The 24,503-nt window shown below is 37.4% G+C and overlaps 2 protein-coding genes across 2 annotated transcripts; one reads left to right on the plus strand and one right to left on the minus strand.

Annotated features, from left to right (window-relative positions):
- Positions 1 to 16,105: 16,105 nt before the first annotated feature.
- Positions 16,106 to 18,252, plus strand: LOC144360285 (uncharacterized). The gene is made up of 2 exons (XM_085498532.1): positions 16,106 to 16,181; positions 17,343 to 18,252. The coding sequence occupies exons 1-2, from the start codon at positions 16,121 to 16,123 to the stop codon at positions 18,233 to 18,235; spliced, it is 954 nt and encodes a 317-aa protein (XP_085354658.1). The 5' UTR covers positions 16,106 to 16,120; the 3' UTR covers positions 18,236 to 18,252.
- Positions 18,253 to 20,376: 2,124 nt separating this feature from the next.
- Positions 20,377 to 23,168, minus strand: LOC146746673 (uncharacterized). Its single transcript, XM_085498288.1, is given in 4 exon segments — positions 20,377 to 21,595; positions 21,597 to 21,775; positions 22,491 to 22,905; positions 23,125 to 23,168. Coding segments are annotated over 4 exon segments (1,857 nt in total).
- Positions 23,169 to 24,503: the final 1,335 nt, after the last annotated feature.

Raw genomic sequence — 24,503 nt, forward strand, 5'->3', positions numbered from 1 at the left:
CATAACTTTAGCATATTGGACATGACAGTCAGTCCCACAAAAGAGGCTGTGACAATGACTTCCTCATAACTTGTAATAGAAACCATTTCAGAAATTAGACTCTAACTTAGGCATGAACTCTCGTCCGATACTTTTGCAACAAAATGTAACATCATACTTCCTAGGCTACAGGATATGAGCGCATGTGTCAGTGATTCAAAGGTGTGCAGACTTGTGTAGGTGAACCCTGACTGGTATAATACAAGAAAATGGTTTTAGAAAATGACAGTTGTAGTTGGCTGAACTCAGTAAGCGAGTCCTTAGGTTTTAGATTCTGCCAAGAAGCTTGGTGCTATGCAGGATGGGAGATAGGAGCTTGATTGTAGTAATCACCCTATGGTACCAAGTTGGGATATCTGCAAAATGGGGATCCAAATTAGACCACAGCTGAGGGAACAGACTAGAGATCAGTAGCAACAAAGCACTTCATAAGCTGGACGGGTATAGCAAGATTGGGACCATTCAGCAGCTGGAGAAAAGGGCTAGCTAGAAGCGACTGCTTTCAGAGCAATGTCTGTGATTCTGAGACCACCTTTTGTAGTTGGCAAGTAAGCAATTTTGCGACTGACGAGCTCAGTTTTCATGTGCCCCCAATATGAAGCCAAAGATAGATTTTTCAATTCTTAAAGAGGGAAGAAAGTAGCGATGTAGTTAAGAAGGGGTATTCCCACGGTGTTAACAACTAGCGATTTGCCAAAGAGGGACAATCTCCGACAGCTTTAGGTTTTGAGGACTTTCTCCAGCTTATTGATGCGAGCCAACCAGTTCTTTTCACGAACATTGTCCCCAATCCACACGCCATTGATCTTCATGGAGTCATGATGCCATTAAATGCCTTTTGGTCTATCTTTGCGTTTGCGCCATGGTCCAAGCCAAAGGCCTTCACACTTCCTCAGATTCAATCCAGATCCTGTTGCATTTTCGAATCTGCTGCAAATTAAGAAAACATGACTGATGGATTTGTAGTCAGAGAGAAGAGCAGTATTGTCATCAGCATACTGTAACAGCTTGATAACTTCTGCAGTTCCAGGCACTTTGAAGCCTTTAATGACCGGGTCAGCACGTACTGCAGCAGCAAAAGGCTCACTGTAGATTGCATACAGAAGAGGTGATAAGGGGCATCCTTGTCGAACACCTCTAAATAGGGAAAAAGGCTCAGAAGGTTGACCATTTACCAGAATTTTAATGCAAATATCAGAGTGGAAAATATTAATCTATCTGCAGAAGGAGCTACCGAAGTTCATCTTTTCCAAAACCTTTATCATAAAGATTGGTCAAGCAACAGGAGAGCCCTCGGAGTGTTACGTTTGTTGAAGAGAGCACATAAATCCTGTACCACGAATAGATTATCAATGATGGATCTGCCCTTGATACTACATGTCTGGTATTTGCTGATGAGGGTGGGCATCACCGCGGACAAGCGGTTGCACACGACTTTGGCTATGATCTTATAGTCCACATTTAGGAGAGTAATTGGACGCTAATTTCCAGGTTTTAAATGGGCATCTGCATTCTCTGGCTTAGACTTGTCAATAGACTTGTCGAGTAGAATGATGGCTCCAAGCCGCTGGGACTAACTCGGATGAGAAGCTATCCTGGAACACAGACAGGAGCAAAGGACACATTTTGCTCCAACAAGCAACATACAACTCTTTTGTCAATCCATTACTACCAGGTGATTTTCCACTAATCATAGAGTGCAAGGCAGTGGTGAGTTCATCTATGGTGACAGGCGACTCACAGGATAAAGCCAGATTAAGATTTGAGAGAAAATATTCCCGTTCGTCTAATTTTACATGCTTCAGAAGGACAAAAAAGGGAAGCATAGAATTCTCTCAAAGACTCACTAATAGTTCTTGAGTGTCTGCCACAATACCATTCTTATTGAATATTTTATAGATATGCCTGCATAGACCGTCTACGCTCCTGTGCAAAATAGAAGCGGGAATTCTTTTCGAAATCATTTAAACATTTAGCATGTGACCTGACTTTAGCCCCGTCAGCCCTTCTGATCAGGTGAATATTGATGTTATCTTTTGACGTGCTGGCTTCAGCAAGGACAGTGGGAGAGCGATCTCCACTGTTCAGAAGGGCAACAACCTCAGCTAACCAGGACTGCAGGTGTTGGAATTGTTTTTTCCGTTTTTTGGCTAAATCACAGGAGTGTCTTTGCAATCTCTCTGCAAGGCGTGTCTTAACCATATCCCACCACTCAATTTTGTTGGAGAAGGCATCCTGAAGAGTGGCCTAGTCATCTAAACTGTCACATATATTTCTGACTAATTCCTTGTCTGATAGAAGGGAATTATTACATTTCCACATTCCCTTACCAGTAGGCCATAGCTTGTAAAAGCTTATTTTCAGGCTGACATAATTGTGGTCTGATAAGGAACAAGGGACAATTTCAGAAGAAGCTTCAAAATCAGCAGAGCAGTATCATCGGTCTAATCTACTAGCGATACGGATACTGTTATCTTTATTGTGCCAGGTGAATTCCTTTTTTAAAGAGTTAGCTTTACGCCATATATCAACAATACCAGTCAGCACACATGTTGACTAGTTCAGTACTGCCAATGAAGGTTGAAGAGCAGGTGCCTGCAGGGCTGAAGCGGACAGCCTCTTCTTCTATGCAGTTAAAATCACCATATATGAGCGTATTGGTTGAGGTGCCAAAAAAGGTATGTAGATTAGCAAAAACTTCTTGCGGCTAGCTGGGGAGTTTGGAGCATAGATGTTGCAGATCCTAACAGATCTACCATCTTGCGACATCATATCGCAGGCAACAGCACATAAGAGTCAGTCATGATGTTCAAGCAGCAGAAGGCAGATCTCGCTGGTAGGAGGATGGCAACTCCCCGACTGGCAGATGACCCTAAGCTCCAGATACACACACCATTCCACTCCAATTCCCACTGCTTCATGTCTTTTGTACTTGCAAGGTGAGTCTCTTGTAGGCAGATGACGTCAAAGTGTGAGTCATGGCAAAATTGAAACAAAGCTTTCCGTTTCATGTAATCATTAACATCATTGGTGTTTATAGAGACTAACCTGAACATAGTTAGATAGTTAGAAACCAAGACATTATGCTGTAATGAAGTATTCATTGAAAAAACTAACATCTTTGGATAACACCATTTTAGGGTGTGTGTGGTACACATGGTCTACCCACTGGGTTGGGGTGGAAAAAACAATCTGTTTTTTTCTGCACACTTTGTTTAAGGAACAGTGAAAATGCAGGGTATTTGTGCCATGACTTTTCTTACTGTGATCCTGTACTGAGTTCCATCATGTGTTTACTTCATTGCAAAGTTGGTCACAAACTTTGGAACACGCAACTGTGATTAATTCTTCGGAAATTAAATTACAATCTTTAAAGTGGGCCTTTGCCTGCTCTGCCAGAGATAGACTGATCATCCCAACTTGGAGGTCACCCCCAATGTCAGACGCCAGATTGATCTTTTCCACAATGGTAAGAGCTACCATGTTACTGACAGAGGCATCTTCCTGGCTAGTGCTATCACTGTTATCTGACAGCGTTGTTGGACAAAAGTCGATGTTGTTCTTACCATGCAGATCATAGTGGAGCAGATAATGCAAACAATCCTTCATTTGATGATACAAGCATAAAATTTGGCTCAAATGTTTATTTTATATCAAGTTTTAAGAAAAAAGTGCAAGCCACTTGAAATTCAAATATGGCGGTCATTTTCCAAGATGGCCGCCAGATTACCCTTTAAGTTTACCAGATTCGTCAAGGTATTGTTGAATCTCTATGTTGACAAAACAAAGTAAATATCCCAGGTGACAGGGTGAGATGTCCCAATGCCAGCTTTCGACACGAGTCTGGATTCGAACTTACTCCATCTTGGGTATATTTAGCTTCCCTGTAATTAAAAAAAAATCCCAATAAAAGAATGCCTGGACATGAGCGCAACGTTTGTAATTTTAACACCTCAATAAACTGGAAGTCCTAGAAAATGATATATTAATTTTACAAAATATTATGTGCATAATTACCTGTGTAGTTTTGGCAATCCTGGAAAAAAGGACAGCCGATCCTTGGTCGACTCCACAGCTACAGCATAACTGTTTTTGCCTTGGTTGATGTATGTAGATTTCACACAGAATGCAATATCCAAGAGCAAGTTGGAAAAACAAGGTGGTAGTGATATTTGGTGTGCCATGACTCTTTCCAGGAATGCAGAAATGATAGGAGAGTGTTCAGTGAGCGAGTCCAATAATACATCAGACAATCTACCATTGTCCAATTGCGTCAAAGTATCTGTTGCCTGCTTCAAGTTATTGGATTGTACAATAGCAGAAATTGGCGAGTTTTTACGGAAATCCTCTAATATTCTTTTTACAAATGCTGGTGGTTTTTCTGTTCACGTCAATGGTTGCAATCACATCTGCTGGTGCCTTGCCATTTTTCTCTTCCCGTAATTTGTTCATCAGCTTTGAAAAATCCTGCGCAGAGATATTAGTCTTTGTTGACGCATAACATGACAATGATGAGCGAGTAGTATTTTTGAGCAGCAAGGTCCTTTCACTGTGTTGTGATCCTGTAATAGGCTCACCTACTGCTGGTGTTTCAGTGATATTTGGCTTTAGATAATGTTTATTACATCCAAGAAATGTTCCATCGCATACAACCACTGACGGTACATCACCACAACAGGCACAGTGGAACACATCTCCACACTTAATGTCTAGCAGGCGAGCAAACTCATTCCATGCTTGCCTGAGCTTGTGAATGGGAAGCAGCGTTGTACGAGACATTACGTTATTGTTGAGCAAGCCTCTCCTGTTAAAAATCAAAATGTTGGAAATAACTATATTAAGTACATTTATTACAGCAATGACAGGTAATACAAAAATAAACATGTAATTATTCAGAACTTACATGTAGGTCTTGAAACTGATCGAGGAATATTTTTCATACATGCATCTATTTTAAATACCAGTATTAAATACTAGCTGACCAACCCCACATTTAGTGTATTTTTTTGTTTGCTTACAGTTCAAGACAATATTCTTCAATTGAGCCAGTGAGCAAAATTTGTCTCACTGAATTCTGCCTTCCGCCTACTTAAATTATAGTTCGGTTTGATATACCCTGTAATTAGCTTACAAAACTCGCAATTATATTCACACGTTACTATAGTGCTCTAAACTTTAGGGGTTTTAAACAAAACCGATTGATGTATGTCTTGTAGTATAATCAAAATTAAAGTGATGAATAACATGTATATAGATTGGACTTACATATGGCATGGTGAGAGTGGATTTCTTCCCTTTAACATCTGATGTAAATAATTAATGGGTAAACGATAGCAAACCAGATCTGTATTGTTTAAATTGAACAGCAAATGTTCCTGTCAGTCATACTCTAAAACACATTTGCAACGTTCTGTGCACACTCTGTAACAAACTAAATATGCAATTAATTAATTACCGGTAAACTGCAATTGAGAGAAAAACTAATTTTGTAAAAAAAAATGTACATCAATCTAAAAGTACGAGTTTTGAATTCCCCTCAATGTTCACAAAAAAAATAAAACACAGGCGCAACATTGTAGCTCAAAATATGAAACCACCACGTACTCACAAAGTGCATCAACAATACAAACAAATTTATTGACTGTGTCTTACCTCGTATTTTATTTTTACAACCACCCTGGCAGGAAAATTTAACAGTACCATCTAACTTGTAAATGACAGCATGTACTCACTTTTTCTTCGCAGGATCGGCACAGCTCCTTGGAAAATCATTTTTGCAACCACTATTGGAATGCTGGAATGAGATACGGTGGATACAACTTTTCACCATTCAAAAATTTATTTGAAAGTTCTTGTTGACTTGATGTCAGAGGACACAGATTTGAAATCACTGCAAGGTGGCTCTGAATATCCCTCACTAGATCCATCTCCATATCTGCGACACTTTTCTACATGCACACACAAGCTTCTGCAATAACTACATGTCACGCAGGATGGTGTTCTATAATGTTAATTTAAACAGCCTAGAGCAATGTCACCTTCATGTCTCACAGCGACAAGATATGGCTCTTCCAGGACAACGTCTACCTCTTTGTCATTCTCAACTTGACAAGGCAGACCAATGAGCTCACGAAATTGATTTGATGCAGCAGAACAGTGAATGGCAATACTTAGCAATCTCTTCGTTTTGAAATATGGAAAGGTCACTGATAACAGGGTGAGACTGACGAGAAAGTTTTCGCTGGTTGTCACCTGTGAAATACTTTATTTTAGCTGGAATTAATTTTTGCTGAAAAATGTTTTTGAGTGTTTTGTATTGATTTTTTTTTTCACTGATTTCTGACGAATTGAATGTGAAATATAGGAAAAAGGTATATTCGCGAAAATAAAGTATTTCACAGTAGATCTAAAAGGTCACCAATTTCGATCTTTATTTTAAAATACAAATAGTCCTATTGTGGCTTTATAAATCATAATATATAATATACAGGCTAAAAAAATAGGTGGTTTAACAATTAACGGATTATGGTACGCTCACACTAAATGCCATTGTCTCCATGCGATGTACTGTCTGGGAGTTTGTTCTACCCGGATTGTGTCTACAGGGAATGTTTTCTATATCATCAATTTTTAAACAAAATGCTATATTGCTATGTAGTGTATTGCAATACTTGATGACCATGTAATTTTCAGGGAAAATGTTATGATCTTGTTTTATAAAGATGATGTCTACTCATGAGTTACTGTAGCACACGAATCTACAGGAGTGTGTTTTGTGAACGGCAGGTCGGCCCTGGGATTCTGGCCCGGATTTACGCGACTAATTGACGTAATTTTAAAACATACGCAATTCGTTCCACGCAAAACCACTCTGTAAAATAGCGTTATTTCAAACAACACCACTTAGCACTAAGTAGTTATTATCCCTCGAGGCGTTATATTCGGACAAATTGAAGCGGGTGAGCCAACAACCAACAGCCAACACAGCGACAGGCGTATTTATAACTGTTGTGACGTTGCTTCTCTTTCGTTCTACGATTACATAACTTCCGCTTTATGATCTTGTAATCGTGACAAGCACTACGGTTGACGCTGTGACATCATCACGTCTATTCAGTCTTCCTACTTAGAATTCATAATTGAGATTGTTCTAGCATTTACTAATATTGTTGACTTTATTATTTGCGCTTAAATGTAATATTCAAGATAATAAATGTTGTTGGATATCGATAATAAGGTGGTTTCACATTGTAACATAACGCAGGCTTTTGTGGAGGGGCTGTGGCTTAACTCAATTTCGAATCAAAATATTCGGGCGGTATAAATAAATCATAGCTTAGAAGAGGCCTTTAATGAAAGGGTGGTGGTCTTTGCTCAGTGCGTGTTTGAATTTTATGTAAGTAAACAACGTGTTGTATACGTTGCTATGAGGAGTCCACATCAAACACGACGCGGCGCGACGACCATTAGATTTTAATCCCAAGGTTAGGTGGCCCGTGGAGATAAAAAGAGCCTCCATGGGTGGCCTAACTACAGCATGATCAAGCGCTAGATTGCGTAACCGCAACTATCATTGACCATAGAGGTATAAACAGATACCTCCATGTATTGACTAAATTAGGTTCGTGACATTTGTTTTTACAATTGCAACAACGATGGCTGTGAGAGGTGTCAATTAGCCTGCCGAGGAAACAAAACCAATGGTTGGTATATTAAAAGAAAACTAATTTCTCAATGGTTATTCCAAAGACAGCATTGTAGAAACATAAAGCAAAGACTTCAATTTAAGACACTATTCCGATGATGCAGACTACCTTTTCGTCGAAATTTGCGTACATAAAGGAAAACACAGAGAAACAACACGCCTGAGGTCCGGCGTGTTGGACACTTCTGACCATGGAGGTAGAGAAGAGATGAACCAATTTCTAAATAAATACGATAAGTGGTTTAACCATGGCAAAGACAAAGGATGTTTATAGGATTAACATGGGCTTAAATAGCGTCCTCACTCCTTCTCTTTTCTATCTCCATGTTCTGACGTAACCAAACTGCGGCCTAAATAATTATGTGTGAAAGCGAAAAAAATAACTGACGTCGGGACACCGTGTCCACTTCCTGTTATACTGTAGTCTGCATTTTCTGAATTTGCTTTGGCATCGATTTATAACTATAAATCGAACATGTATACGTGCATTGTTACTTTACTAAGTAATCATATTTAAAATGACTGAAGATTGGGTTTGGGCGTTCCGGTGGACGGACGTTTCGGCCAAGGGTTTCGACCAGGACGGACGTCTCGGTCCTTGATTCTCTTCTGTACAATAAACGATCTTCAATATTTGAAATTCGCACCTATCGTTATGTGTAGGTATCAGTTACTAGTATTTCAAACAATAACTATGATTTTTGGCCATTTAAAAATGATATATGCTTGTATTTTGTGCATATATTTATGACCAATTTCTAGAATAAGTGTCGTAACTTTCGTAAGTACAAGTATCGTGACTCTTCCATACATTTCACTTACGTTCATTACACTTAAATGAAGTCGCCGCTTGAAAAGAATGCTATTTACGAAGTTTAAAATAGCCAAGCCTTCCGGATTCGAGTCTCTTGGTTGATTCGACAACGGTAGCTATCATTTATTCTAAAAAGTTGAAGATCGGTAAACATAAAACTAATCTAAAATATCTCCTGCTTTTCACGTGCGACATGTTTATTAAAAAACAGAGTTAAGCGAATTTATTTAGATATTAATGCGTGAACTCTGGAGGTCATTGCCCATTGCCGCACATAATTCAAACACGTTGTAATAAGAGTTCATATTCATATTCACTCCATTTCAAATAAACTAATTCACCATTGGAACATCGCCCAACAAAGATGTCGCTGATCACTCAGTTGTCGCAGCGTGTGTTGTACCATGATACACCCAGTTTCGACTTTTGTAAAATGCGATAGTAAAAATATACGTTTCACTTGGTATCACTATGGCGGTAAAAAAGACTTTTACCTCCATGGTATCACATTAGAGTAAAGCTGTGGATGGGGCGCTAAACGGCGGGATATTCGGTACCCTTGAACATGCAATAGAAATTACGTGTATACAGTACATTCTAATTATTCTTCGCAAATAAAACAACAATACAAATAAGAACTTTTCATTATCTAATTTACATAATACTGAACATAATAATGACCGAGAAGACTAGTTGTTACAGTTGTTGTCTATTACACGATATAAGTGATCAGTTGTTCACAGAAATATTTAATACATAGTCAATTACGTGATATCGGTCATTCAGTTTACAAAAATATTAAAACATACTCGTAGTTTATTCCGTTATTTGGGCGTACATGTTTAGTTGTTTACATAAATATTTAGTGTATAACCACTTTTTTGAAAAGTTATTTTCCAAACTAAAAAACGCCAACGTCCTATAAAATAGTATGATACAGGTACAAATTTGAAGGGCGCTGGTCGTTGCGCAGCGCGTTTTCGTACTTCATGTAATGAAGCAATGTTTACACGTGTTGTATACGTCGCTATGAGTCCCCTATCCAACAGGACGCGATGACCACCGCCCTTTGAACAAAAGATTTTTTATTTTATATGCTGACCAAAAAATATCAGAATAACAATGTTTTGTTTATTTTGGCTCATAAAAAAAAACGTGCTGCATTTGTTTCTGTCTTTGGCATATTTCAGAATGATAGATATTATCCGGTCGTATTTTTACGTATTTAAGGATCTGTTTATACCAACTGAGTGCACAGTATTAATGTCACCCAACCTGTCTAATTTCCGCTTTATTTTGAAAATATCGCCCGCTGCGCGCATTTTAATTCGTGGTTTTGGCATCGTTATTTTTGGGAAAACACATCAATATTTTCTTCGTTTCTTTGCCCTAGGGAGTTAGCGTTGTCTTTATCAAGTAACTGTCTCGATAATCATTGATGAAAGGAGAGAGCAGTCCTGGATTCAAACGGAACACAGTTCGGCTCCTTCAGCATGTTAAACAAAAGGTCGTAGTTCAAGTTGCGTGCGCGAATGATACAAGGGGGCAAGAAGGGTTATTTTCGTTCAACGTAATTGCAATATTTTTTTGTTCGTACAACGGAAATTGGAAAAATAAATTCCGTAATTGTGTAATCACAGGCTAGACGTACGGCGTAATCAATCAAATATTGTTATCGTACACTGTAAAAATGTGTCATTTTTCTCGGTACGTACAAGAATTTACATCCAAATTAAAAAAGTCGTAAAGAATAATCCAGCGAAATTACATTTTCGAAACTGTGAAATGACTAGATAACACAATTCATTGAAAATTCAATTATCACTGTAAATTGTAAAAACGTCTTTTTTTCCTTGTAAATTGTAAAAGGTCCTTTTTATTTCCCGTAAAACTGTACCAGCTACCCCCTTTGCCCCCCTCCATAGAAAGTATCATAGATTGTCGTTCGTCCGTATCGTGTCGTTCGGATTTTAATAGTAATTAATACTCTGTTACTCGTTGTATCCGTAAACTTTACCATTGAAACAACAAATTCAACCACTCGTGTACCAGTGATCAGTGTTTGAGCCAGCGATTGGTGTTTTAAATAAGCGAGCGAGAAAAGAAAGTGATTTAAATGTGGTAGTTTTTTCGGTCGGAAAAGATCCCGTGGTCGGATATTATGTGATAATTGGTTGCTTAAAACCGATGCAAGCGGGTGATTGGGCGAAATTAGTAGCGTGGCAAGTTTATAAATTGAGAAACGTCACCAAGTAAGGACACGGTAGAAAGAGTTGATAGTAAACGCAGGGGTTTACAGCGGGGGAGCAGCCACCACCCCTTTACCGTGAAATCGCGACAGATTTGTTTCGTTCTTATATTTAATATTAGGTTTTGAGAGCTGCTGAGTCAAAAACAAAAGACTAAATGATCCAAAAAGAACGCGTTGGAGACATATGCCTATGCAGAATTTGGTTTGCCAGTACATAATCCATTTTTAACACCTTGGCTGCTCTATTGACAATGGCTGTTTATCCTGATTTGGCACTTGGGGTGACCGGTAATCAGTGTCCACAACGTGCTGTGCATGTTTTCGGCACGAATTCAGTTGTAAGCTGAAATTTTCATATGCGTGTTTGGTAGTCGTTAGCTAAACATTTTTGGGTTTCGTCTGCAAAGTTACAGAGTTTCGTCTAACTGTTTTTGCTGAAATACATTGTATACTGTATATAGTTTTGTCTTATTCTCTCAACTGTGATGTGATATTTAATCTGATAGTACTACAACTCTTAATTTAGCAAATCTTTGGAATGTTATTTTTATTGTGATAATCAAGAATATAAATTTGCCCGAAGTCGGGAGTTGTGAACAAATAAACTGTTAATTAATAAAGAGCTTTGGTTATGTAAGATCCATGGTAAGATCTCCGTGATAAGGGGTGGATAGAAACGCAGTCTCTCAACCCCCGGTTGGGAAACGATAATACTTCTTTTGTCTCAATGCGTGTTACACGTTCGTCAAATTGTTTATTCGTTAACCCATGGAGGTCTCTTTCTTTTTCCTCCATGGTTAACCCAAGTGAACGCAAGCCTACTTTTCTATTACCATAAAATTAGCATATGGTATGGTACAACAGAAGCCTTCTTGAATCACATCTACGCATGCGTATACACTTCGTTTCGATTCTTGGCACAACGCGAGAGACGGTACATTATTTACCGAAATGTGAGAAAACTACGAGGATTTTGTCGATTTCGATTAGAATGATATATTGCAAGAGGGCCCAGAGAATGTTGCTGCTGAATGCACGAAAGAAGGCTACGGAAACAGAGACATCGACGCAGCCATCCATTCTGTCAGGGCCGCAAAAAACGTATCGAACGTAGTTTATGTGTTAAAGCACGATCTAAGTAGACTGTCGACACTCCCTCTGGCCTTACGTGTGTGTGTTTTTTTTTTTTATTATTAATATTAATCAAACGCCGTAGGCGTTTGCGAAATGCCGAAGGCATTTCAAGCGAGGGCCGTAAGGCCCGAGAGACTGTTATAGCCTGCAGGACTGGCCTTGCTATTAATTATGCATGCATCTCGATGACGTAGTAATAATTTGCATATGGGCGGAGTTAAACTGTTATGCAAAGGTCAAATCGCGGGTTTTTTTTATGTCACGCATGACTTTGATCGTCTCGCCGAGTATAGATCGTTTTCTGCCAAGTATTATCCAGAACTACAAATTGCGAACGCGAGTTATCTAATTTTAAACAAAGGAAGAGTGCGTTGGTGTCTCATGATGTACGTTACGACAACATTTCGCCCAGTAAAACTCCGACGAAAGTAGTGAGTAAATTGTGCATTTCCCCCCCCCCCCCGATCCAAGGAGCTAATTTGTATTCTATGCGGAAGAGAATTCTCTGGTAAAAAGGATGCAGAATGTCGGCGAAAGTTATTTAAAGGCTCGTCGAAAACCGTCGTATGTAACAACATTGAGGTGGTGATAGGAGAGGAAATTGACCGACATCTGAACACTGATGTTTCTTGCCGATCTTGTGCTGATAAGGTGCAGACTGTCGTCAATAAATTGACAGAATGGCGGAAGTTGTACACATCGACGAAAAATAAACTGCTGTCTAGGTCTAGAGTCGAAGTGACGAAACGATTACGCAACCAGGAACAACTAAAGTCGTCAAAACGCTCTCTGGTGATGATTGATGATACAGCCGTCCGAGCCGAAGTTTCAAATGGTGACAACCCGCGTGTAACATCTGCTCAGTTTAGCAACATCCTACCAAATTACGATGTCACGGTGAGTAAAGCGATTATGTAATTGATATCCATTATTTAAATTATTAATTTAATGTTAAATATATATTCAGTCATTTTTGTATTATATTTGTTTCCTGTTAATTTATGTGTGCATAGCAGATACCCCCCTCTTTTTTTCTCTTCAACTATTAAATGAATCACTGCTATAAACAACAATTTTCTGTTTATTCATTAAAAAACAAAAATGTAAATTTGTCGATAATAATGAATGAATGGTGCACTACTTGAAATGGTCCAGGCAATGTATATCAATGGGTTTTAATGAAACGTTTGTATGCACTCCATTGGCAAAAACATACTGGCCAGTGATTTCTATTTCTTATTTTATGATTATGATAATTATTGGCAAGCTATTGTAAATGACAGAAAATTATTTTGGTATCCAATAAGACGGGTATGATAGTTTTTTTTACCTGTCAATGTACAACTAGTATATAGTTTATAGTTTTTAAAAAACAAGATTTCTTGTGCACTCAACTACTGTTATTTGAAACTAACACAAATACACTGTAATAGCTTACAGTTTTTGAAGACATCTGATGGCATCTAAAATTTCTTTTCTTTTCTTTAACAGGTCACTATTGGGTTTCCTAATGCAGGCACTAGAAATTATACACCAAAAGAAGAATTCAAATTGTTGATCAAAAAGTTTCTCTTCACTTCATATGATAGCATTGCACAGGAATGTCTGAAAAAAGGTGAATTAGCAAATGCAATCTACAGGCAAATGTGCTGCAATATTACCAAGGAAATGGCTGGTTTGTCATCAATAAACAAACCATCTGTGTTACGTGAAATCAACACGGATAGTGTTACTGATTTCACATGGAAAGGGTTACTTGAAGAACTACAAGTCAGGGCTCCAGTTTTCCTAATGTTCCTGGAATCTGCAGTACATAATCCATCACAGAACAGAAACATTCATAAGAAAGGGGATGCCTTGGTGCCATGTATGATGTCAGCTGCAGCGCATATCATTTAAATTTTCAATGATGAATTAAATATCACAAGAAAGCTGAATAGTGTGATTTTGAAAAAAGGAGGTGCAAAGAAGACAGCAATGAATCGTCTCTCATCACAGTATCTTTGCATGGCATATAGCAGTACCAATAAGATGTTTGAGAAGTTTGGTGAAGATTATGCAGTTGACATAACTGAGTGGAAGTCTGCTATAGAAAGAGAAATGGTACAAGAGAAGAATCTGCTGGAGAGGATATCGGATCTTCATCTCACAATGCCTGTTGAACGACTACTTTGTACACCAGACCAAATTCTTGAGCTTGAATTCCTTAAAGTTGAGTTGAAGAAACTCCAGGAGCATATGCACCCTGGTTATTCATTGACTAGTGACAATGTGGACTGCAGGAGTAAAGTTCGTCAAATGACAAAAAGTAATCAAAACAAGGATCATCATATGTACAATATGCTTGCATACAAAAACAGGATATCCGACAACCATTTACCAAATGATGCTGCAACTGCTGATGTAAATGCAACTCCTTTCCTTAAATTCATGCCTAGTCTAGAAGACAATGATCAACTGGCAGAAGAATTTGCTTTCTTTGTTGCTCATTCGTGGGCAAAGTATATACCCAAACTGAGTGTATATAGTAGGAACTTGCCGGTGTATATCCCACATCAGTATATGAAAGAAATGAAGAACAAAACTGAAAAGGTATGTCAAATGTTGTATTTTTCTAAAGCTGAGTGTTTTTCCTTTTAAGACTAGTGTCCCTGTGTCTCATCTTTCTGATTTGTTGTCATCAAATCAAACTTGTTAGGATGATTCACAGGCATTAGCATTTATACTGTTTTAATATTTACCATCCTAGATAAAAACAAATGTATGTCACAGATCTACAAATACAGCAGAAACTTATCATTTGACCTACACTTGTGCAGTATTGTACGAATAAAGTGTTTAAAATTTTGTCTTTTCTATCCAACATTATGCTCAATGGAAATTAATAAACAATTAGAGAGAAAATGCATGCTGTATTGCATACCATAAATGCCAGTAAAATAAATTTCCAGCTTATAATAATGAACTTTGTACTTGATCGGAAATAATTATCATATATTTGTTTCTTTTCATAGGTACACTAAGGTGTTTTAGATAAAAATGAGCAATATGGTGACGATATGCTGGATATTGTAAAACACCTTCATCAATATGTCCCTGGTCATGACAATGCTGGTATTGGACTTCACAAAATCCTCAGTGGGGGTGACTACCTAATATTTGAAAGACACAAGGAGGCACAGCGTGAGCAACAAGACAGTCCAACTGCATCGGAACGATTAGAAGGGCTAGTTAGCAAAATAGAAGATTTTCATGCACAGGGTGAATGGCAAAATGTTTGTAAAATGTGATTTTTACCTTGCCAGTGTCATAATGTATAAGGGTAAGGAATATTAGGTGAAAATGTCTGGCATCATCGTTGTAGTCATCCCTGTCTTAAACAATTGGCTTGAGTATGCAATAACTCAAAATGTTTTTATTCATTCGTTTTTAAACTTCATATCAATCATTATAAATCCTTAGCGAAGTTTGATTTTGGGATCTCTCGCTCATTCATTTTTGGAAATGTATTACATATTAAACTTTCCCATTGCTTCAACATATAAATAAGGTTAAGTACAGTCTCAATACACCAATAATTGATTCTTCAAGAAAATTCCCTTCATTTTCTTCTTTTTGGTCGCTTATTTCATTTTTGATTGCCCCTTGTGCGACCTATGACCCTGCAAATCATTTATATTCATAGAACATACACTCACTAAAATTTCCAAAATTGTTGATAGTTCTTTGAAATCTTGTGTGTAGTATTGTGTTTTAACTGCCTGTTGTGGTATAATTATTCATATTCAGGGTTCTCCCCAGGATAATGGGCAAGCATGGCGGCTAATTTGCATAACAATATAATAATATGCACATCATCTTGCAACAATAACCTTAATTAGCATATGAATAACTTCTATTGTTTTCGTGAAAGATCAAGCACGGTAAATTCACCGTGCTTGAACATGCCTGGGGAGAACACTGATATTTATGCATATGTTTTTCACTTCAGGTGATTTGGTGCCATCTCTATAACACCACCTCTTCTGCCGACATTGGTACATTGTTTGCTGCTCGAAATACCATAGATGCAAAGAATGTCAGCAAAGATCCACATCACGATTACTATGCAAACTCTGAGTTATTGGATAAGTTCACAGATGCTTATTTGTTGACAGGTGCCCTTCATCATTTCAAAATGAAAAATGTGCAGGACAATCCAACTGCAAATTTATATACAGGTAACAATCATAGTATTTGTGTCATTGCTTAGTACCTTTTCCAACTAAAATACAAGTTTGTTGGGGCTGGGTGAACTTCATCTTGGACATCTGTTCAAAAATTGCAGAAGACATTTTTGTTATTATATTGCTCACAATTTGAAGCATATACATACTCTGCAAAAATATTATATAGGATTCACCATCTGTAAAATCATACAGAAAATCAAAGAAAGCTTAGAAAGGGCTCCCGTGTATTTGGACCAAAGGTTGAACAGTCATAAATTATTTGGTTATCAAGAAATATTATCCACAATAGTAAATTTGCATGTAGATTGCATCAATGTATATCCCTAGCAAATTTGATTCAAATCCGTTGAGTTGTTCATTAGATAATCCCAATTAAGTTAACAAATAATATGCAAATTACTCAAATAGTAGTATGACATACAGATAACATCAATATAAATGCCTATCAAATTTGATTCAATTCCGTTGAGTTGTTCATGAGATAATCAACATTTAGTGAAAACATATTATGCAAATTACCTAATTTACATATGCAAATTACTCAATAGTGGTATGGCATGCACATTACATCAATGTAGATGCCTATCAAATTTGATCGGAATCCATTAAATAGTTCACGAGATAATCTCAATTTAGTAAAAAACGGTATGCAAATTAGATAATTTACATATTTAACGTAAACAGATTGGCCTAAAAACTAATCAGGTCTGATTGCCCCAAAGCATATGTGTACCAAATTTCATTGAAATATCATGGACGGTTCTTGAGATTTTCATGGAACAGACATACACACAGACATACACACACACACACGCAGACACACGCACACAGACATCTTAACCACAAAGGCTCACGATGTGCTTCGCACACGGGAGCCAATTATACCAGGGTTAATTAATTTATAATGTTCTGTGAGGCCAAAACAAATTCTGACGCGATTATAAAAATATTGTGTCAAAATAAAATTTTATTTAGCCTATATCTTTCCAATCAAAATAATAACAAATCTTAATTTTAGGTTTTCAATATTTTCTTGAAAAAGATGAGCCAGGCAGAATCAAATTGATATTTTGTCTTGGCCTTAGCGAGTATACAGTTATTTCTAATATTACAATTACAGTATTTACATTTCTTTATTACTGTATATTCTAGGTCCTGAAGATGATGAAGCTGAAAAGTGCAATTATTTGTTATCAGAGGCAAGGAAGTATGTTGACAAGCATATCATTTTCCAAGTACCAACACTGGATGATGGTTTTGGTCCTAGGAGTAACCAATTAATTTGTCGCTTTTGCCAAAGAGTGTTTGTACGCCCAAAAAACCTAGAAAAACAGGAGAGACAACATCAGGAATTCATTTCTGCTTCAGATGAATCAAGGTCTGTTGCTGCACATACCAGTTCTACAGTCCAAGTGAACAATGATTATGTGTACAATTATACTCACAGTGCATTGGTACTATGTATGTTCAGACGAAACCACTGCGATGCAATCCATATGGGAGATGGTGAAAGAGTCCTAAGACTTTATAAATATTTTTACTTGTTCTATAAAGTATCAAACTGTCCGAAATATGCGTATGCAACGTTAGAGTTGTTGGCTCAAACCATGTGTTTATTAACACCACGCCTTGCCCATAGGCTTACTTGGAATAGGTTTGTGAATTTGCAAGGGAAGACAGATTCCAATCACCCAATAGATCTTGATGTTGAACATGAAAACAAAGTCTTCAAAAATGACATCACAAGCTATAAAGGTGAGATTACTCAGAAAACAATCAGCCGCGTCAGTTTGAGTGTTAAAGCGACTGAATGTGTCGTCACTAGATATGATAAGGACACAAAACGCAGACGCCCATCGGGTAGACATACCAGGAAAGATATCCTCACACTTGTGAAACAATTTACAGATGCTAAGCTGTATGACAATATACCTGGAAGATCATACAGAGCTTTTCCTCATTTTTCACCAAATCTATTGGATTCATTGGACATTGAGTTGTTCAGGACATGGATGAGCAATAGCCTCAAACAATTTTCTGGCAAACATTATTACACAATGTAAAATGTATGTGTGTATAGCCAATACTCGCTAAGATGCAAGGACAAGTTATGGACATGTTGGTTACTATATTACCCCAGCCCTGAAGGCCAGTTTACCGCTATCGCTTTTACCGGTCCTCCAGTGACAAATCAGATCAAAACCGCCTACTGTAAAAAAAACTATTTCCGCCCACAAATGATTTGAATTCATATGACCTTTGTACTGTTCGCTAGAGCCAATGAAATTTACTAGCATCATGACGTCAGAATACCTTATTTGGTACTTGTTTCGAATGTTGTAGCGTTCTCTGGAATAACATTTATACTCGTTGTGTTCTTTTTCACGCTCTTCGTGTGGGCATTTGAATGACATCATTTTGCCGTTCAACCAATCAGATAGCCATGTTCATTTTTTAAACAGAGTGATTTTGATCTGATTTGTCACTGGAGGACCGGTAAAAGCGATAGCGGTAAACTGGCCTCCAGGTCTGGGGTATTAACTATATACGCTTTATCGTGAAATAAAAGTCCACTTTTGGTAGCGATCTTAAAATTATTTCTTGGGCAAAGACAATCGAGTGCACATGTACTGAAGGAATTGCCAATACGTATAGGTAAATCAAACTGATAGTACGCACACACACTCAAATTTTTGGCCCCTGTGTGGGAACATTTATGACCAATAAATTTTTAAATGTTCAACTTTTGGTCCAAATACACAGGAGCCCTTTCTAACCTTTTTTGGTTAATTTATTTGCTCAACTAATACTTCCAAGATTGCTACAAAAGTGGATTTTTATGTCATGATAAATAAAATATTGTTGATTATTAACGAATGCAGTATCAAAGGAAGCATTCTAAAACTGGTCCAAAATGCCCAAGTTTATCCATATTGCCCCTTCAATCAAACGCTGTAGGCATTTGCACGCAAGGTCAGAGGACTGTCAACAGTCTGGGTTCTATACTGGGAGGGGGTATTTTTTGATGTGATGTATGCATATCAGGGTTTTTCCCAGGATTTTGGAGCAGAATTATGACCATTCTGCATAACAATACCACTTTCAATTGCCAAATCAAATGTTCAATATTCTTTATTTACATGATACTTTTCATAAAATAACAACAAAAATACTATCAGTGGTATACATGTACATATGACAACCAATATCTCATAAGTAACAAATTGTTTTAACTTAAGAAGGTATGGCACTGACAAAAATAGTCTTAAAATGTTATGAACTTTGACATACATGCCTTTGTAAATACTGAGTTTAATACACCATCATTTCTAGACAATTCTGTGAATTTGTGTTTTCAAAATGTATTTCTGTGAATTTGTGTTTTCAAAATGTATTTCTAACAGAGTAAATGTGGTTTATTATTTTTATCAATACATTCAGGATCCCTGCCAAAATTCTGGTTTCTCCACATTTAAAACTGAATAGTAGCAAAAAATGGATCAAAACAATTTGTCAAACATATGACTCATTTGTGTGTCATATTTATCCATTTCTTTCAAATAGTGGAATGTTAAAAATGATGTTACTCAAATCATGTTGATCATAAAAAAACAAAGCAATTAGCAGAGTATTTTTCCTATGGTTCGGTTGTTAATTTATACTGTACTAATGATGTCCTTATGAACTATGGCCGGGTACAATCCTCCTGTACATGTTTTCACGGTTCCGCCATGGCAAACATATCATTGATTTGCACCAATTCGTGGATGTATTTGTACCATCTTGCCTCAAATCGGAAATAAACGGTGGTGAATATTTTGTTTTAGAACAAAATTAGTATTTTTTACTGTATACATTACGCTACTTGACTTCCTTTTAAGTAAACTCTAGATTGATCAAACAGAACTATCAAATCGTGATCGGTGGAGTGACACAGAACTAAAGTCAGCGCATGCCAAAATACTACAGTTATTACAGTGAATTTTTGTTTGAACAAAAAAGATTTTCCCCAAGGCTGTACTGAAAAACATGTACAGCTGGATTTTTTTGTAACTGGCCAAATTTCATAAGGACGCCACAAGTACAATATAAGCTAACGGCTGAACCATAACAAAAATATGAAAAAGTGCTCACCAAACTCAGCTTAAGGCCCTTTAAAGAGGTAAGATATTGTATTACAAAATAAAAATTGAATGATAATTTTTTACTCTGTGTCATCACTGTCTGATGACAAGATTCTCATTCTGCTACGTTGGTAAGCAAGGACTGTATCACTATCATCACTGTCAATAAAAATATCATCATGTGATAACACATTCTGTTCTGCTGCATCTTCATTATCTGATCCTTCAACCTCTGAGACATCACCTTGTAAATCAGAATCAGATGCTTCAAGCACCTCTAAAACAATGTCCCATACTCTATTTACATGAACCGGTGAGAAGAAACAGAAATTTGATTGAAGTACATCCTTGTTCTCAATGAATTGCACATATTTGACAACTTGAGATATTAAAGCTCTTGAAAAACCTGTAACAATATCCGCCCCAACAAATATTTCATTCTCATTCCTACATTTCAGCAAAGTACTCCTGTATTCAAAAAGGTATGTTTCTAGTGCCTTTCGCTGAATGTTTGTCACCAAATGAACAGGGGCGCTATCTATGAACTTGCCAGAACACACACTCTTTTCATCAACAACAACCTTTTGTAACTTGGTCTCTGCTTTTGAAAAGTATTCATCTGGTGACAAACAAGCAAATTCACAGAAACATTCTTCGTCATCACAAGCGCACAAGCATCTACATTTTAAAGAACATATATCACAACAGGTATGCAAAATAGCACTGGATTTTGGATTATCCTGAAACTCTGCAAGTATGAACTTCCTACGACAGGAAGAGACATTTCTGCAATAACCTTTCATTAACTTGCTAATACGAGAGCTTCGCAAAGAACCTGGATATTTCACCAAAACCACACTGGCCATGACACTGGCATCCCTGCCAGCTCTACCAGTTTCCTGCATATATTCATCTATATCATTGGATGGACCAAGATGAATAATCTGGTGGACACCCTTAACATCCATGCCCATGCCAAATGCTATAGTTGTGAATAGAACTCTCACAACACCATTGGGGTTCTGAAAGGAAGATATGATGTGCTGTTTCACACTCTCATTTGTCTTTGAGTGAAACATCCCAAACAATCTATTAAAATGTGACACACTCTTGTCATATGCTTTGTCACCCAAGTAATTTTTGAACATTTCATACAAATCTGAGCAGTGGCGCCTTTTTCTGCAAAATATTATCATTCTATTACACTCTCTGCCATGCTCCTCCAAATCTAAAAGTAACCATTTAAACATAACTGATACATTATCATGTTTCATATCTACTACTGAGTATCAAATGTTCTTTGTTCGGTACTTCAGAAACAATTAAACAGTCCTTCATCCACAGGTCTTCAATAATGACTTTCTGAGTTTCTTTGGTTGCTGTGGCTGTCAGTGTGATGACCGGAACATTAGAACGAAGAAAGGATCGCATCTCTCCCAGTCTTCCATAAAAACTTCTAAACACAGTTGCACCGTCTCCCTTATCCTTTACCCCTGGTTTGGTGAGAAAAAAATTAATACATTATCCCATCAAAATTCAAATAAATTGTGTAATAATAAATTGTAACATTGCCTGCATGGCCCATGCTGTTTTTTAAATGTATAATACACCCTGAAGCTACTTTATTGAACCTCACCACAGTCCTCAAGGGAGAGCAAATAGTAGTATGAAGAAACAAGCAAAGTAATCTAAGAACCAGATAATTAAAAATTATACGGTAAAATACTCTAGTTTAGGGAATATGATTTTCGCTGGAATTAAATTTTGCTGAAAAGAAAATTGTTCTCGTCACTAATTTGTAAAGAGGCCGCCAAATCGACACATAGGAAAAAAAACATAGAAGTACTTGACAGTTAAATTTAAAAAAAAATAACCATGCTGTGGAAAAACAACATGGCATTATAGTCTCTTTTTTTTTTCTTGTTCTCGAATAAACTTAAAACAAACCAACATAATTTAACAGTCGTTATTCAATAATGGGTAGCTTTTAGGTAAACTAAAATGAATAATACCCTGAAGGAAACAATCCAGTATCTATTTACAATGCGATCGTACCGGAAATCTCATGACAGACGATTAGTCGTCTGAGCGGAAATCAAACATCCGTGTATTTTCACAAGAGTAGTACATTCACTGGGATTGTAAATATAAACCGTAGTCATCTAAAAATGCGACAAAACACCGAATACAATACTCACCATTTCTTTATACAATGACTCTCGTCGATAAATATCGCTCGAGTTTGTTGTCTATAAACGTCTGACAGGAGCATTCGACGGCACTTTCCAAGGTAAGCTTCCGGGCTGCCAAACACCAAGTTGAATTTCCCGTCTAGAAGACCATGTTTCACTAAACTATCGCTCGAACATAAAGATGCTGCTTTTACCCCGATTTTCGTGAGTCGGGCTACCTGTTCTTGCATCAGGGCGACCAGTGGCGATACAATCAAAATAATGGATGATGGTTCGTCGGCAAAGTCACCGATACTGTCCAGCAGGAATGGCGCCATTTCATAAGTCAGCGACTTGCCACTGCCAGTCGGCGCTGTGAGAAAAACATCTTTCTTCTGCAAATAGCCATCAATGACTTGTCGCTGGATTGATCGAATACTGTAAAGGGGGTAATTATTCACTGGGTTTTAATTTAGCTTATTTCGCTGACTGAAATAATGCGCTAAATTAAAACACAGTGAATATGTAAAATTTAGCATAGAACACATTATCTAAATGATAAAACCGTGAATTTAAAACCCACTAAATATGCCTGAAATGGTAAATCAGTGAAATTTAAACCCAGTGAAAATTAGTCATTTTACAGTACTTTCATACCCAAGTTTCTTCAACGCCAGCGAAACTGCATCATCACAAGCCATCTTCAAAGCAGTGCACTGAACGAAGTTTATAAACTATTGCGTCGTCTGGTGGCTCAATTTTTTTTTACTTCCTGTTGACCTGGGACTGCGTGACTTGTGATTGGTTAGCATTTTTATGACATCACTCTGCCTGTCAATCATGATGGTACGCTACAGGAGAATTTCTCTACAGTGGCGAGTGGTGGCGCAGCAGGCTATAACAGTCTCTCGGGCCTTACGGCCCTCGCTTGAAATGCCTTCGGCATTTCGCAAACGCCTACGGCGTTTGATTAATATTAATATTAATAAAAAAAACACACACACGTAAGGCCAGAGGGACTGTCGACAGTCTAGATCTAAGTTTGATCGAAACAAACAGAACAGCAACTAAAACAGCATTGGGCACTTTTTTTAACTTCCACCTCAATATTAATAAAATAATAGCTCAAGTCGGAAAAGTGTGTTTGTGAGATTTGTTAAAATCAGATACTGTCACTATAACATCGAATTTGGTCATTCGAATTGCCATCTTGATATAACCATAGCTCCATGATATAACCATGGAGATAAATGATATAACATGAACACATTTTGTTCGCTCTAAATCAGGGAGCTGTTTAATTCAGTGATTTTCTGAGAAGAATATCGGAATCTGACTACACCAACATGATTCGGATATTTCTAAGATATAAATCAACGGTTCTTCCAAATTTTAGGCATCAATATAAAAAAAAAACTTCGAACAGTCGTTTTCTTCCAACGATAATCGACGACCATCTTGGTTCGTGGGCGAATACAAGTATATACGGGGGCAAAACTAACGGTAAAATAATCGACTGAAATGAACCCTTTAATACTGCTTCTACACAAAATAATCTATATTGGGGAACAATTAAAATATTAAACAAAAATATGACGACTGTGATCGTTTTAGATATAGAGACGCATTTTCACAGAGTGAAAACTTTTTCTACAGCGTCACCTTAACAAGTCACCCTGCAATGAACAGTGCTGGCTGTGATGGTCTGAAATTCTTGATTTTTGTTATGTCAATTAAATGAACATATCTTTTAAATTACACGTGCCTTATCAGGAAGCTTTTACGAGCACATATTAAACACGCAACTCGGAATAATTTCGAAATAAGCTGTATAAAATGACAAAGATTCACAGGCGCAGAACGGAAGACAGTGTAAATCTAGGAAGATTGAAAGATGCTATGACGTCATCGGTTTCACTCCACAAGCATAACGCACACTGTTACCAGCGATCGGGGGATTAGCATCTCAGAACAAAGGCGTTTCCCAGCCGGGTGTTGAGGGACTGTGGTAGAATAGGGTGAGGACAGTCAGTTAA

Source organism: Saccoglossus kowalevskii, chromosome 4 (genome assembly GCF_978046115.1).
Source record: "Saccoglossus kowalevskii chromosome 4, keSacKowa6.1, whole genome shotgun sequence".
Classification (NCBI taxonomy): domain Eukaryota; kingdom Metazoa; phylum Hemichordata; class Enteropneusta; family Harrimaniidae; genus Saccoglossus; species Saccoglossus kowalevskii.